Source organism: Priapulus caudatus, unplaced genomic scaffold (genome assembly GCF_000485595.1).
Source record: "Priapulus caudatus unplaced genomic scaffold, Priapulus_caudatus-5.0.1 Scaffold36, whole genome shotgun sequence".
NCBI lineage: Eukaryota > Metazoa > Priapulida > Priapulimorpha > Priapulimorphida > Priapulidae > Priapulus > Priapulus caudatus.
In genome coordinates, this window is record NW_014577097.1 from 805,921 (window position 1) to 820,790 (window position 14,870).

The 14,870-nt window shown below is 48.5% G+C and overlaps 1 protein-coding gene across 6 annotated transcripts; it reads left to right on the forward strand.

Moving 5' to 3' along the window:
- Nucleotides 1-476: 476 nt before the first annotated feature.
- Nucleotides 477-13,027, forward strand: LOC106818276 (neuronal calcium sensor 2-like). 6 transcript variants are annotated; one of them, XM_014823013.1, is made up of 5 exons: nt 2,070-2,190; nt 7,067-7,155; nt 8,598-8,721; nt 9,940-10,212; nt 11,303-13,027. In XM_014823013.1, the coding sequence occupies exons 2-5, from the start codon at nt 7,142-7,144 to the stop codon at nt 11,477-11,479; spliced, it is 588 nt and encodes a 195-aa protein (XP_014678499.1). In that variant the 5' UTR covers nt 2,070-2,190; nt 7,067-7,141; the 3' UTR covers nt 11,480-13,027. The 6 variants fall into 6 exon arrangements, with proteins under 6 accessions (XP_014678511.1, XP_014678516.1, XP_014678491.1 ...); XM_014823025.1 differs by lacking the exons at nt 2,070-2,190; nt 7,067-7,155 and adding an exon at nt 477-568; XM_014823030.1 differs by lacking the exons at nt 2,070-2,190; nt 7,067-7,155 and adding an exon at nt 611-634.
- Nucleotides 13,028-14,870: the final 1,843 nt, after the last annotated feature.

Consider the following 14,870-nt stretch of genomic DNA (forward strand, 5'->3'; position numbering starts at 1 on the left):
ACTCGTACTTGCCAATCCATTATCAAAGCGTGAGAGTAGCTATAATTCGCAACCAGCATGCCCATATACATAAGCAATATATAACCAAGCGCATACTTAATACGCTCTTGATATCACGGATGTAAATCGGTGGTAAATATACCGATGTACATCGTGACAATTCGGGCGCGCCCCCCTCAACGCGTGACGCGAGGCGAGCCAGAAACAAGATGAGAGACCATGCCGCAATGTCGGCGTGCGTGCATGCACACGTGAGACGCGTTTGACAGGAGATCAGGGAAGGGGGAGAGGGAGGGGAAGGCAGTGGGTCTTACTCACTCACACTCTGTCGGCAGCAGCTGGTGTAGCGAGGATGCAGGTGTGAGATCTGGTGACGCACGCGTGTATGACTCACGCTGCATGTGGGCCGACACATTGCACGCCCCCCACCTCGTAAGGAGGCACGTTAGACCCGCACACCGAGAACTGTTCGCAAGCCCCAGGAAAGGGAAGAGGACGCACGCACCTTCTGCTCACGCGCGCGTGTGCGTGTATGTGTGTTTATCGAGAGAGCAACGCTATTCCTCCGGTGAATTGAATCTTCTTGCACTCTGGATATACGTTATGTGTTGTGTGACTGCGCATAGTTGCTTTGGTATGTGATATATTTGTATGTGAGCGTGCGTGCGTGCGTGCGCGCGCGCGTGTGTGCGCGTACGTGTGGGATGACGAGTGCTTGAGCTGCAAAGGAACGTAGTTAGGGTTCTGGCCGTCACTGCAGTTATTGAATTATGCTTTGTTTGCATGTGGATGCATATCGTATTTCACGGCGTATAAGAAACGCCTCGATGCAATGGACGCGCTCAAAAATCTAAACAGGTAATAATCTGAATAACACCTCACTCTAAAATCGGCAACCGGCAGTTAGATGCGATATGATATGACTACTAGGCACTTTAATTTAATTTTTTTTTTTTTTAGGGTTAGGGTTAGGGTTTAAGTTAGGTTTAGGGTTTAGGTTAGGTTAGGGTTAGGTTGTTTTTTTTTAAGTGCCTAGTAGTCATATCCTAAGTGCCTAGTAGTCCTATCATATCGCATCTAACTGCCGGGTGCCTAAAATCGCCATATATACCAACCATCAGCATTATGCTCACCATATAAATAAGGCCGCACCCATGCCATTACTCCTCAAATTCTCGGTATTTCGTAAGCTCTACGCACTACCAGCATTTGGTTAGTAGTAAACAGTACTAAACACTGCACATGTTCTTCCGCCCCTATGTATAATATTCCGTGCCCGGGCGAAACAGTCCTATAGCTATAATAATACCCGCTATGCAGATCTCAAGATCACAAGACACACAGATCACAAGACACGAGGTGAGGTTTTTTTGGGGGTGGGGCAATTTTATAACGAAAAGCAACAGCGTCCTATATATACGATAACCGGCTAAATACGGTATTTCATCTAAATTCATTCATCGTCGAGTGTCGCAACCCGTCGACACATCCGTTTCTTTTCGCTGACACCATTATCCGATGGTGCTTGACATCTTGTTGTTGTTGTTGTTGTTGTTGTTGTTGTTGTTGTTGTTGTTGTTGTTGTTGTTGTCCTGACGATGATGTTCCTGCTTAGATGGCGTCGCGTACTTAAGATAAGCTGAGAAGGTCTATGTCCCCCAGGGTACGTTCCGGCAGTACCCTGGGGGACATAGAACCTATGAGCAATACTCGACGCTAAAGACGAAAGTCGTTGTTAAGATGACGGGTTAAGGACATCGTCGACGTTCGAGCATGTTTAGAACTGACCGCTTTCGTGTTATTTTGTTGACATCGTGTTATCACAGTGGAGCTCCCTTCGAGATAAGCTTAGTCCCTGTATTTGTTGCTATATACAGTTCGACGTTAGAGTTTAGACCTGGGGCTATTTATCCAGCAAGACCTTGTCCTTGTCTAGTCGGAGCAAACGTCGCTCACTCGTACGACAATATCGCCGCGTGATGGCGTCGGGGACAGTCTATGCATGGGTGGGTAGTGGTACCCCCCAGACCAGAACAGGCTTGGATGTATGGCTGTAACGCATTCCTGGATAATATGCACTCGGAATAGGTAAGCACAGAGGCAAGCATTGCCGTTTCATTCGCCCGTTCCGATCTTGCCGGCATTCGTGTTTCATCGTGTCGCAGTGTCATCGTCGCTGTTACTGTATAGGTATGTAGTCTCTAGTGGGCGGTATTGATTTTTAGCAGTTTTTTTTGTATCTATGGACGTTTGGATACGGTATCCTCGATTCCTCGTTATGTGACAGACGGGACACACCCATGACGGCGGCGTGGTTCGCCAGGTGTGTATATCAAGGACGTTGCGGCCTGCCGTGGACACTCGTTGTTGACGTGTATTGGTATTGATCGTGCTCAGCTCTAGTGCGTCGGGTCTTGTACTCGGCCCGAGTCGGCCCGGGGTCTAAGCGACGACTACAAGTACAACTAGAGCGTTGAGGTTGAGGTGTGGATATGCGTCGTGAAGTGTTTACGTCTGAAAATCGCATTTTTTTCGCGCTTTCAGCAAAGCCGCTTCGTACGTGTGCGTGCGTGCGTGCGTGCGTGCGTGCGTGCCTTTGTAGTGAGGGCGTGCGTAAATGTGCGCGTGTGTAGTGTATAATATATACATTTGAAAGAGATAAAGAGAACGGGTTCAGCGCAAAGGTCTTAGTCGGTGTTAGTATAGTAAATGAGCGTGGGACCACTTGTTATGGAAAGCCATACGGGGATTCCACTAACACCCATTTATACACCCATCTCTATCGAGCACCAGCCGATCACGCCACGTCATGGAATATTAATAATAATTTGCTTACTCCTCAATATGGGCAGCTAGGCGGGATCCCTTAAGACATCTGCTTTACGTTTTGTGTTTAGCACCATATATAAGGTTGTTATGAGCCGTAATTGCGTGTGGTCACTCGAACTAAGACGAATTTGCGTTTACTGCACGTTAATTGTTATTCACTATGAATGTCGTTAGGCTCGCTGACGACTGTGCATGGGCTGTTGGGATGGGCAATCCAATGAGACTGGTGACGAGTATGGCAATGTATGATATATGTAGGCGGTATATTAGTCATTACTGGTGAATGCATGCGCATTTTACGATGAGCTGGTTTAGTTTATAACGGCTACGCGAACGTGGAATAGCCGGCCGTATACGCTAGTCTGCAGTTGACGATATTCAGCGTGATTTGTGTGGTAGCAACTATTGTCGCTATATGCAGGGACGGATTTCTCGTGAATTACAAAGGTATATCTTCGTAGTTATTGCTCTCACAGACCGTTATTTTGTGCCTATCCTTCTCTCTTGCTCTCTCTTCTCCCCTCTCTCTCTCTCTCTTCCCCCCTCTCTCTCTCTCGTTCTCTCGCACTCTTACTTTTTCTTCTTCTCTNTATACAGCATATTTAGCTTCCCGCTTCGGTGCCTGCATGCCTCAGTCACACCGAGCCAATACTGCATGTCCGCTTTGTTACAGTCGCTGGCACACTGCACGGTAAACCCACTGCACAGGGGAGAATTATTATGTAGGGCATCCATCCACCGCGCACCTAGCATTTCGATGATCCTTATACATATATATTAGTATCGCCGACTAGGCAAAAGTCCAGGGAGATGAGAAAAAAAATCCAGGGTAAGAGATGCCAACGGCTATAATAACAGCCTTGTAGTTGGAGACGAACAAATCGGAGGCGAGAGGTGGGTGAAGGGAGAGAGGGAAAGAGCTAAGGGAAAGAGACGGACAGGTGGAGAGAGAGAAAGCGTGAGAGAGAGAGAGAGTGAAGAGAGAAAGGAGAGAGAGGAGATCGAGCGGAGAGAGAGACGAGAAGAGAGAGAGAGATTGAGAGAGAGCGAGCGAGAAAGAGAAAGAGAGAGATAGATCGATTAAGATGGGCACAGGAAAGAGAACGAGCGAAAGGCGCGGAGAATGGTGACGAAACCCATTTCTGCAATATTTATTATCCGTTTTACTGCTCCCAATGCAATACGCATTCGTCACAACCATAGTAGATAAAGGCTATATATATATCAAGAGTACACAATAGAAAGACTTCTATGATCGACTCTGGATATATAATTATGCAGTCAACAAGTAACGCCCACGGTGTGTGCATAGCGGCATCACATTGCTTTCACTCTTACAGGCAGGTTCTCCCACGCTGCGAAATTAATAGTTTCAGTGCGTTCATTTCGCGCCGTCGATCGCTGGCATAACTCTCTGCTGTCTCCATGGTGATGATGATGATGCTGATGTTGTTGTTGAATATGTGGTCTGCATGGTGATGAGTTGAGCATGTTGTTGATGATGATGCTGATGCTGATGCTGATGATGTTGTTGTTGATGATGATGATGATGATGATGATGATGATGATGATGATGATGATGATGTTGATGATGAGGTCTGCATGTTGATGATGCTGATTTTGATGATGATGTTGTTGTTGAAGATGTGGTATGCATGGTGATGATGATGTTGATGCTGATGATGATGATGAGGTCTGCATGTTGATGAGATGAGTGGGAACGTGGGACGGCATGTTCGCGGATGGCGCTAGAATTTCGACGAAGGAGATTGTATCTCGATCCCTCTCGCTTACCCTCCTCTCTCTTGCTCTCTCTCTCTCTCTCTCTNATCTCTCTCTTTCGTCTCATGCTTGTTAGCTCTCTCTTCTCTCTCTCTCTACCTTCTCATCTCTCTCTCTCTCTCTCTCTCTCTCTCATCTGCTCTCCCGCCGCGACTATCACTCTCTCTCTCATGGCTCGTAGGGGGCTTCCGTACTCCTACGCTTCATGCTTGTTAGCTCTCTCTCTCTCCCGTCTCTCAGTGGTCTCTCTCTCTCTCTCTCTCTCTCTCTCTCTCGCTCTCAGCGCCCTGGCAGTCCTTCTACTGCTGACCTTTGAATCTCTCTTTCGCTCACTCTGCTTGGTCGTGGTCTCGCCCTTCTTCTTCTGAATACTCCGTTGTCTCGTACGGCGGTATCTCTGAACTACGGAGATTCGTCATCTCGTATCGTCTTAATCTTCCCATATTGTTCTCTACTGCTCTGACATTTAACACTCTCTCTCCATACATAACTGCCCCCCCTTTTTATTTGAGGACGGATACTTGACTCACCCACCACGTTCCATCCGCACTTGTCTTCGCGACTTATGGACGTACGTCGGAGCTGGCTCCCTCAGGCTGCGAGCCACTGTCAATCCGCTCGATCCACGCCCACCACTGCAATCCTCACCCTCCACTGGCAACAAATACATCTGTCCACCGGTGCACTCGCAAACTCACTCACGTCACTCACTGCCAACTGGGCACTCAGCGCCTCAGCACTCACCCACATCCCCGACTCACACTCACTCACCTCAGCTCACTACCTGCACTCATACTCACCCTCAGCTTCGACTCCCCACCCCTCGACCAAGCTCACTACACTGCCAACTCACGTCCACCCTTATCACCCCTCACTTTCCAACGCTCCAACCAAGCCCGCAGATTACACCCACGCTCCCCTCTCCCGGATGCCCCTTTCCGCCTCCTCTTTCCGCTCGTCTTCACCGCTCCACAACTCCATCCGATCTCTCTGTCACACCTCGCCTCCTGTCTTACGCTGAGCTCGCCGATTTCCTCGCCGAGGCCCTATCCACCGTGTGCACGCACCCCACGGCAGACACCGGCCGGAGGGCATCTCGCGGGCCTAGGCACCCGAGGCCGGAAGCACGACCGCAAGCCACACGAGCAGACAACGACAGGGCGACACAAACACACCACACACAAAAACGAACACACAGAACACATCACAACACCACACACAACACGACACAGGGCCAGGGCGACACCACACGAAAACAAGCACACACACCACACACACACACCCACGACACACACACACACACGAGGATCACCCACACCACTACACCGAGGCACGACACACACACAAAACAGCAGGCAACGAGCGCAGCACACACACACACACACGATCACAGCATGCTGTGGCCACGCAGACAACCACACTTTACCACCACATCCCACGCTACCATCATCACCACACAGCACACACCACACACACACACACACCGCACTACACGACACACGATACACAGCGCCTTGGTCCCGACCTTGGCACTCCTCCTATAGACCTTCGCCGCCGCCTCGATGCCCTGCAGTGTTCCCTCCGCTATCTACTACAGTCACACACACTACACACACAGCTTTACCTACCGACTACCACACACACACACACACCCACACACACACACACAGCGCACACACACAGACACGCCTACATCCCCACACACATGCCCCAGCCCCAAGATTCGATTTCCCGCCTCGCCAGCCAGAAAGAAACACCCCCCCCACACCACCTGCCCATCTCATTCACTTCGCTGCGACTAGAGAAGCGAAACACACCTTTCAGGGACCTAAAACCTTCGTTAAGCTCGCTGTTAGCGTGAGCGAGTGCCAGATCATCATTTTACATGAGGTTGAGGGAATGATTCATTGTCGCTACGCACAGCGCGCAAGCCGAACGCGTCATAAACGGACAGGACGGACATGTGCCGCCCCACGGTGGAGAGGGAAGGGAGTGGCGGTGGCGAGTTGTAGGGGTGGGTGGCATGGAGCCCCGTGGGTGGGAGGTGACAAAAGGCGTGAGTCGGTAGTTGAAGGGTGGCGTGGGGAGGGAAGGCGGGGGGTGGAGGGAAGGGTGGGTGGGAGGGGCTTCGCCTAAGACGCTTAGTAGGGGGTCACAGACGGTACGCACGGTGCGTGATATCTCTGTCTCGTGCTCGTGCATTTTGCCGTGCATGCATTGATTGGCCGCTGCTGCTCCCGCGCCCGCAGCATCATACAGAGATAAGCGTGACTGGGTGCGTAATCCGCATCCTCATAATTGCCTGTCGTTTTAGATGAATTGATTCGTTCGTCTCTTCGTCGTCGCCGTCGTCGTCGGAGTAGGAGTAGTAGTGGTTTGCAGGCCGACGTAGTTTCCGGTCTGATGTCTAGTTTCCCATCTCATTCTTTGCGTTTCTTCTTGCTTTTGGGCGCAGTCGTCTACTAGGCGTCTGCATATACTACGGTGTAGCCAGCGTCTCTTTGTACATCCGGACATTAGGAACTATCGCATGATGCGTAGAAGGTATACAAGCGATCCTCTTGAGGAGGAATCGGAGTGCAATTAATCTGGGAAAGTAATCCGCCTTAGTGTTCCGCGATCACGGTGCGCTTTCCGCATTAGAGGGGCGTGCTACGATAGCCGCTTTGTGGGCCCGGCGATTTCTGACGCAAGCGACAGAAAGATTGCGATATGAATATTGACTATAGGCACTTTAATTTAATTTTTTAATTTTTTTTTAGGGTTAGGCGTTAGGGTTGTAGCGTTAGGTTTAGGGTTTAGGTTAGTTAGCGTTAGGGTTAGGTTGTTTTGCCTAGTAGGCATATCCTAAGTGCCTAGTAGTCATATCATCATCGCATCTACTCGCCGGCTGCCAGTTTGACCTACATCGCGCAGCGTGATTGGAAATATCGTGTGCAGTGCGAGGGGGGAGGGAGGGTGTGGGAACCGAGATTCGTCCTGTTCACAGAACTAGTTCTTCGGAACGACGATAGACGGCACCACCAGCTCTCACATGCAATCTACCTGCCATGATGTGCCGTAGGTCTCTCCTTAACTCCTGGTTCGGTTGGTTGCCTCACCAGCCACGGGGCCTTGGCAGTCCGCCGTGTGACACTGTACACCAGCGCATCACTAATCATCGCATAATGTGTTTTCGCCAAGTACATATTGATATGTCGTTGCATAGAGTAGTTTATGATTGTTTGCGTAGCCAATTAAACCGAGAAATAGTTAGTCGACTGGGTAGAAGCTTATAATATAACATACGGCTAGAACCGAATTGCTCGGCGCCGGCTTTTAGAGGGTACTCTTGACTTTAATCAGAACGCACAATTTACTCACTTGTTCGCCTTTTAACAAACACTACATTCGCCGATGTCGGTCGTATACGTCATGCACGGCAACTTTCTATATGCTGGCATATTTTCCCGCTGCCGTCGGAAACAATGCCATCATTTAGCAAAATTGCCCCCATTACGAGTCCGAACTCTGTGTGTTGCGTGGTCCAATCCGAAACAGACTAACCGATGCATTAACTCGCGTTCGAATCGAGGCTTTTACGGCCGTAGAAGCATTGGCACGCGGTAACAATAGATGAACGCGTATACCGATTTACCGAGCTACCTCTATAGAGGCGGATTAGCGCCGCGTTGCCGCCTTGCACGCACACACATACATACATAGCGCGCACGCCACACACTATGCACGCACACGCAGTCACACACGACGACACACACGACACTGCACCGCCGCACACAGCGGACACACACACACACACACACACACACACCTTACACGCACGCACACACACACCACCACAGCACACACAACACACACACGCACCACACACACACACACACACACACAACACACCACACACGCACCCACACACACACACACACTCATCATACACTAACCGTTACCGTTCTTTCTCACACTCTTTCTCTCTCTGCCCCCGATTGCAGCACAGCCAGCATGGGAAAGGCTTTCAGCAAGCAGCACAAGCTCACAGACGACGAGCTGGTCTTTCTGAAGAACAATACGAGTTTCACGGAGGAGCAGATTCGCGAATGGCACCGCGGCTTCCACGTAAGTCGGACGTCGTCGTCATCGTCGTCTGCAACGTCGTCGTCATCGTCGTCGTCGTCGTCGTCGTCGTCGTCGTCGGCAACGTTGTTGTTGTCGGCATCGGCAACGTCGCCGTCGTTATCGGCGCCGTCGTCGTCGTCGGCAACGCCGTCGTCGTCGGCATCGGCAACGTCGTCGTCGTCGTCGGAAACGTCGTCGTCGTCGTCGGCAACGTCGTCGTCGTCGTCGGCAACGTCGTCGTCGTCGTGCGTCGTCGCGAGCATATCGTAGCGTCGTCGGCACCGTCGCGTACATCAAAAATCGCGGAAGGACCGACCAAATACTTGCGCTTTCCTTCCCTGCTCGGTCACGAGCAGCTATATAGGAGATATATATATATATATATATATATATATATGTATATATATATATATCACGAGCAGCTATATATAGCACATCGAGACTTGTCGTTGAATAACAAACAAAACGCGACAGGTTCACGAGCGAGCGCCTTTGTGTATTGATCGGCGAATGTCGCGCCTACTTTACGCGGCAAGCTATATCACACTTTTCCCCCCGCCACGATGCATCAAATTCTCTCGTTTCAACGGCCTGCGGGTAGTTTCCTCCCTAGCCGCGCAGCGTCCTCTTCCCGCGCAGCTTCGCTTCCGAGCGAAATCATAAAGAGAAAGCTTAATTTGAAGCGGTCGGAATTTTTAGCGAACGCTGTGCGTGAGCTGCTGAAAGAAAGAGCTTTGTCGGCGTGCGGCCTGAAGCGTGATAACATTCGCGAGACGATAAAGGGAAATATATCTTAATTAAACATTCTTTCTGAATTTCGATACGGCGGCGTGAATATTAACGAACGAATGTTTTGCATATATATTATATATTTATGCTGCTATGCTCGCCGATGACTATCGCGACCTGCATTGTGATGATAAACAAAAACGTTCTAAAGAGAGCTTCTGATTTTGACACATCATTTTGCTTGCTCGATTCAGACATTTCCATATCTTAATGTGCCATATTATAGTCATTGTAGTCAATGTAGCACAGATTGACTAAGACGCTAACTGACTCTTCTAGAGAAAGAGCGTCTGTATAGATAGGCAGCGGGTAGATAAAATATCAATATATATATATAGATATATCTAATATATATATATATATAGTAACAAAAGGCTTGCCACTGGGTTCTACGTGTGAAGGTAAACTCTCGCTTATTTCTCCTTGCAGCAAGACTGCCCCAGTGGCCAACTCTCTAGGAAAAAATTTATCGAGGTGTACAAGCAGTTCTTCCCGACGGGTAAAGCCGAGACGTTTTGCGACCACGTCTTCCGGACCTTCGACCAGGACAACTCCGGCTACATCGACTTCAAGGAGTTTCTGCTCGCGATCAACGTGACCTCTAGCGGCACACCTGAGCAGAAGCTCAACTGGGCGTTCAAGATGTACGACATTGACAACAGCGGCACTATTGAACTGAGCGAGATGACGAAGATTATCCAGGTGTGTTGACGGCGGACAGGTGAAATTCCGTATCGTTATTACTGACTCGTTAAAAGAGACAAAATACCCTAACGCGCTCGTTGAAACGTGACGAAATTTCAGCGCGACGAAATCATTTCGTTATTATTCACTTTCATTTTCACGTCGGCGTTTCATTTCGCCTGCCATATGTCCATCCATCTCGCTAATTTGTTTTGCTCGACTGAATTTTCGTTTCGATGTTTCCTGACGGTCTGTACGCTCTTGCACGTAATTTGCTTATTCTCCTTCGAACGCCGGTAATGCCATCGGCATTAACCGAGCTTGAAATACACGCCTACGACAGTGGCCTAGCCAGGATTTTTTAACAGGGGGGGCCAAAAACAGCGAACTGCGCAAAATAGTGGAGGACTTAATATTTTAGTGGTTCCTCCGCCTCCCTCTCCACACCCTACGTTCCCCCACCTCTCAGCTCTGCAATCTTTGTTATGGGCGCCATGCAAAGAGGCGACATTTTTGTTCGTTGTTCTCTGCTCCCAGGATATGAGTAGCTGTTCAGTGGTGGATCCAGGATTCCAAGGAGGGGGTGTGTGTGAAAAACAGGCGGGGGTAAGGGGGTCCTCCACCAGAAAATTTTGAAAACGTATATCGCAAGAGATGGTATTTGAGGCACTTTTGAGTACATGTACAGCCTTCATTCTGAGTACGACAATTTGTAGAATACGAACTTTTTAGTAGAACAATTCTTATTTTCTTATTTTTTTAAAACTTTCGGATTAACAGGGGCCATGGCCCCCCTTAGCCCCACCAAACAACCCAACGGCCCAACAAAACGCCAAAAAACCCCAAGCCAAGGGCCCCTAAACCTTTTTTGAGTCATGGACCCCTTTGAGAATCTGGTGAAAGCTACGGACCCCTCACTAGAAACATGCACATAAGCGCATAAACACAAAATTCCGCATGCGCCTGGTTCACGGACTCCCTGAAGCCCATCCAAGGACGCCAAAGGGGTCCATGGACCACAGGTTGGGAACCCCTGGTCTATGCCATTCTTCTCACGAGGACAGGCTTCTCTCGCTGTTCACCGTTAATGACGTCGTTACCGTTGCAGGCGATATACGAGATGCTGGGTGCCGACGCCAACCAAATGCAGGACACACCCGAGGATCGCGCCAAGAGAATCTTCCAGAAGATGGACGAGAACAAGGATGGCGCGCTGACGCAGGACGAGTTCATACATGGATGCAAGAGCGACGAAGATCTATACAAAATTCTCACGGGCAGTTAGAGAGGGTTGCCACGGCGAACCACCAAAATAATAATTTTTTGTACAGTCACAGTACGCGCTCGGGGAGGGAAGCTCACGCGAGGGAGGATGAGGAGGAATGAATCGTGTAGCGCCGATGCTCAAACTAGAGCGGCTCCCGGAAGCGTGGGGGTATTTTTCTTCTATCTCCGATTGTCTGGTTACAGTTATATGGTACTGCTATGGTCGTGAATAAACTGACTCACGTTCATGTGATTCATTGTGTTCTGCGCGAATGTGAACGGGCGATGACCTCAACGAAAGCGAAACCCATTTCATAAAAAAACGGCGTTTGAATGGGGAAAACATTTCGTCATGAACTTGATAGCGTTCCGCTATTATTTAAACAGAAACGTAAAGCACATGGAAATCAATTTTGCGCGCGCGCGCGCGCACGCGTGCATGCATGCAGTTACAGAAATTTTGCGAATGCCAATCTTCCGTATTGAATAGACTCATCGCGATCACCTTTCTATTCCTGATCATATAACATAATCCCCAAGCTCGTGCTCAACGGCACGAGTGACGAAAACACGTATCTGTTGCTCAAGAGTACAATATAGTACACATTTTCTGCTGATGTAGCTACAGTCGAAGGCGTATATGGGAAGCAGTCAAGGGGAAACAGCCAAAGTTTCCATTTTAGAATACGTGTTCATTCTATAGAGGTCGGTTGACTTGAAAACCGCTCCCCAAGGGGAACATCAAAAACATTACATGCTAGGTATATCCGTTCTATACAGGTGACAGAGGCGCTAACAAAGAGTTGAGTGCACAAATATACAATCGGGAGTGAATCTTCTTCTTCTTCTTCTTTCTTGGCATTATTAGTCCCACTCAAGTGCGGTCGCTTAAATATTTGTCATTATTCGCCCCTGATACAATGGTAGGCGACCATCGTTGCTATATATAGCAAGACTAGATATGACGTGAGGCTGCGTGGAGAAGCCCCAGGCTCTAATCCGACAGGTTTCATCAGGGCGAGATATATGTGCCTCTTGCGGGGAATTGTCGTATAGAGCTCAATAGCAATCCCACTCCTAATCCGCATTACACAGAAATAGACGAGACAAGAGTAAGTCGTGGAATGTCTATTGTTGGTATTACGGACTGACTGCAGACATATGAGGGAATCTGTCGCGGCTGACAGGTCAAGGAAAAGCTACGAGGAAAGAACGCCGTTGATGCGCTGTCGGTGATACTGGCCAGGGCTGTAGGCTGAGCAAATTCCTATAGGGGAAGGCAACATTTCATGATTCAACTGTGTAATGATGAGCGACGGGTGCAGCTCTTGAATGACGTCGACGTCCATAGTGTAGTAGGGATGGGTCTGAGACAAGGCTTTCACGGATAAGTGACAAAAAAATCACGTTAGGGCTCTTAAAGATTATTAGCTAAGCTCATTTTTAAATTTTGCTCCAAAATCTAGTGGGGCACCCTTGCCCCCCGTGAGGCTATGGCCCTGCTGGTCACGGGAACTTGGAACGTTTAAATAATAAAATGATGGTAAATAAACACGAAATGTATTTACTACCAAAGTCCTAATGTTTCTCTACTCTCTTTCGCCTATTATTACTGATGATTTCCTGTAAATGCCATTTAAATGCTCCTCTACAACACACACATGTACACCGCACGTACGCCGCTGTGCACACAAAAAAACAAAAAGTGTAGTTTTTCACAAAAATAAAGTACAAAAATAGTTTTCAACAAAAGCTCTTTATTCTTGTTGTTTGTGCACTGCGGCATGCCTGCGGTGTATACTTGTATGTTGCAGATGAGCATTTTAACGGCATCTGTAGGATATTATCAGTATAATAATAGGCGAAAAAGAGTAAAAAAGCATTAAGACTTTGGTAGTAAATACGTTCGTGTTCACGTACCATAATTTTATTATTGAAACGTTCCAAGTGCCTGTGCCTCTGACTAACACACGCACACACACATGGCCACACAGTACGAGAGAACAGCAGCAATACGTACACGCCACATTTCACTCAGCATCATGCGATGCTAAATGTAATTACATTTTTTTCACGATGAATCCCAGCATACATGCATGATGGATGAAATAAAATTTCTCCTTGTAACATCATCACAAAATCCAACGAACTGATTTCAAGACCCGTACAAGCACCGACGTTCCACAGTACCGCGTCTCCACTTGATCCTAGGCGACAACACGACCACCGCGTCTGGGAGGCCAAAAACAAATTGACGCATGCCGGCTATTCGAAAGATTTTACACAAGGACGTGTGAAGAAGAGGCCTGGACAGCCTCTACTGAGCTTATACGGGGCACAGCTCTACTGAGTTTCCCCACGTGGATTTAGCTTGCTGGTTGGATTGCAGATTTTACACAAGGGTTGCACGCGTAGACTTGCCGCTCTCTCATGAATGCACAGACTGTGAAGCCAGACCCCCCCCCCGCGCCGCACACACGCGCCGACACAGTGACGTAATCATGCATGCGCTCGCATGAGAAATCGATAAAGCTCTATTAGTAATCTCGCAATGCAAGCGGAATCTCGGGCAGGAGGAAAAGAAGTCGGGGTCATGAATGATGCGCTACAGTCTTGAGCACGCTTACTTTAATGCCAATGTGACTCTATATACGACAGCCACGAGCAGCGGCGCTCAACACACGCTTGCCGTACAACTATGTGTAGAGTTGGATTTGATGTACGTAGTACGAAAGAGCGTGTTAAGTATTACTTACTACGCTCTTGGTAGTACCTATAGCACAGCTTGCCGTACAACTATGTGTAGAGTTGGATTGATGTACGTAGTACGAAGAGCGTGTTAAGTATTACTTAATACGCTCTTGCTATAGTATCTATAGTGTGAGTGCACATTGCCCGCGCAACCGGCAGTTAAGATGCCGCATATGAGATGATACTAGCGCACTTTATAATTTAATTTATTTTTTTTTTTTTTTAGAGGTAGGTTAGGTTTAGTTTTGAGGTTTAGGGATTTTTTGTGTTAGGTTAGGGTTAGGGTTTACGGTTTTTTTTTTTTTTAAGTGCTAAGTAGTCATATTCCTAGAGCCTAGCTAGCTTATATTCATATCGCATCTAACTGCTGGCTCTCGTGCCGCACTTTTGCGCATGTATGATGAACTAGAGGCCAACGAACCTGCCCTATACTTGCTCGTCATGACCGCATTGTTACCAGGGGTTCTTGGATCGACTCTTTTGAAATGTGACGTATGTAATTTGTCCATGTATTTGCTATCTCAGTCCCTTGACGTTTTCGCTTGCCTTGGGGCATGAGCCAAAGTACACGCGTCACTCTCTCTTTTGCTCTCGCGCACACCGCAGTGCGCACCACGAGTAAGATATGGGTGAGGTGTGGTGGTACGGTTTCGTTGTGG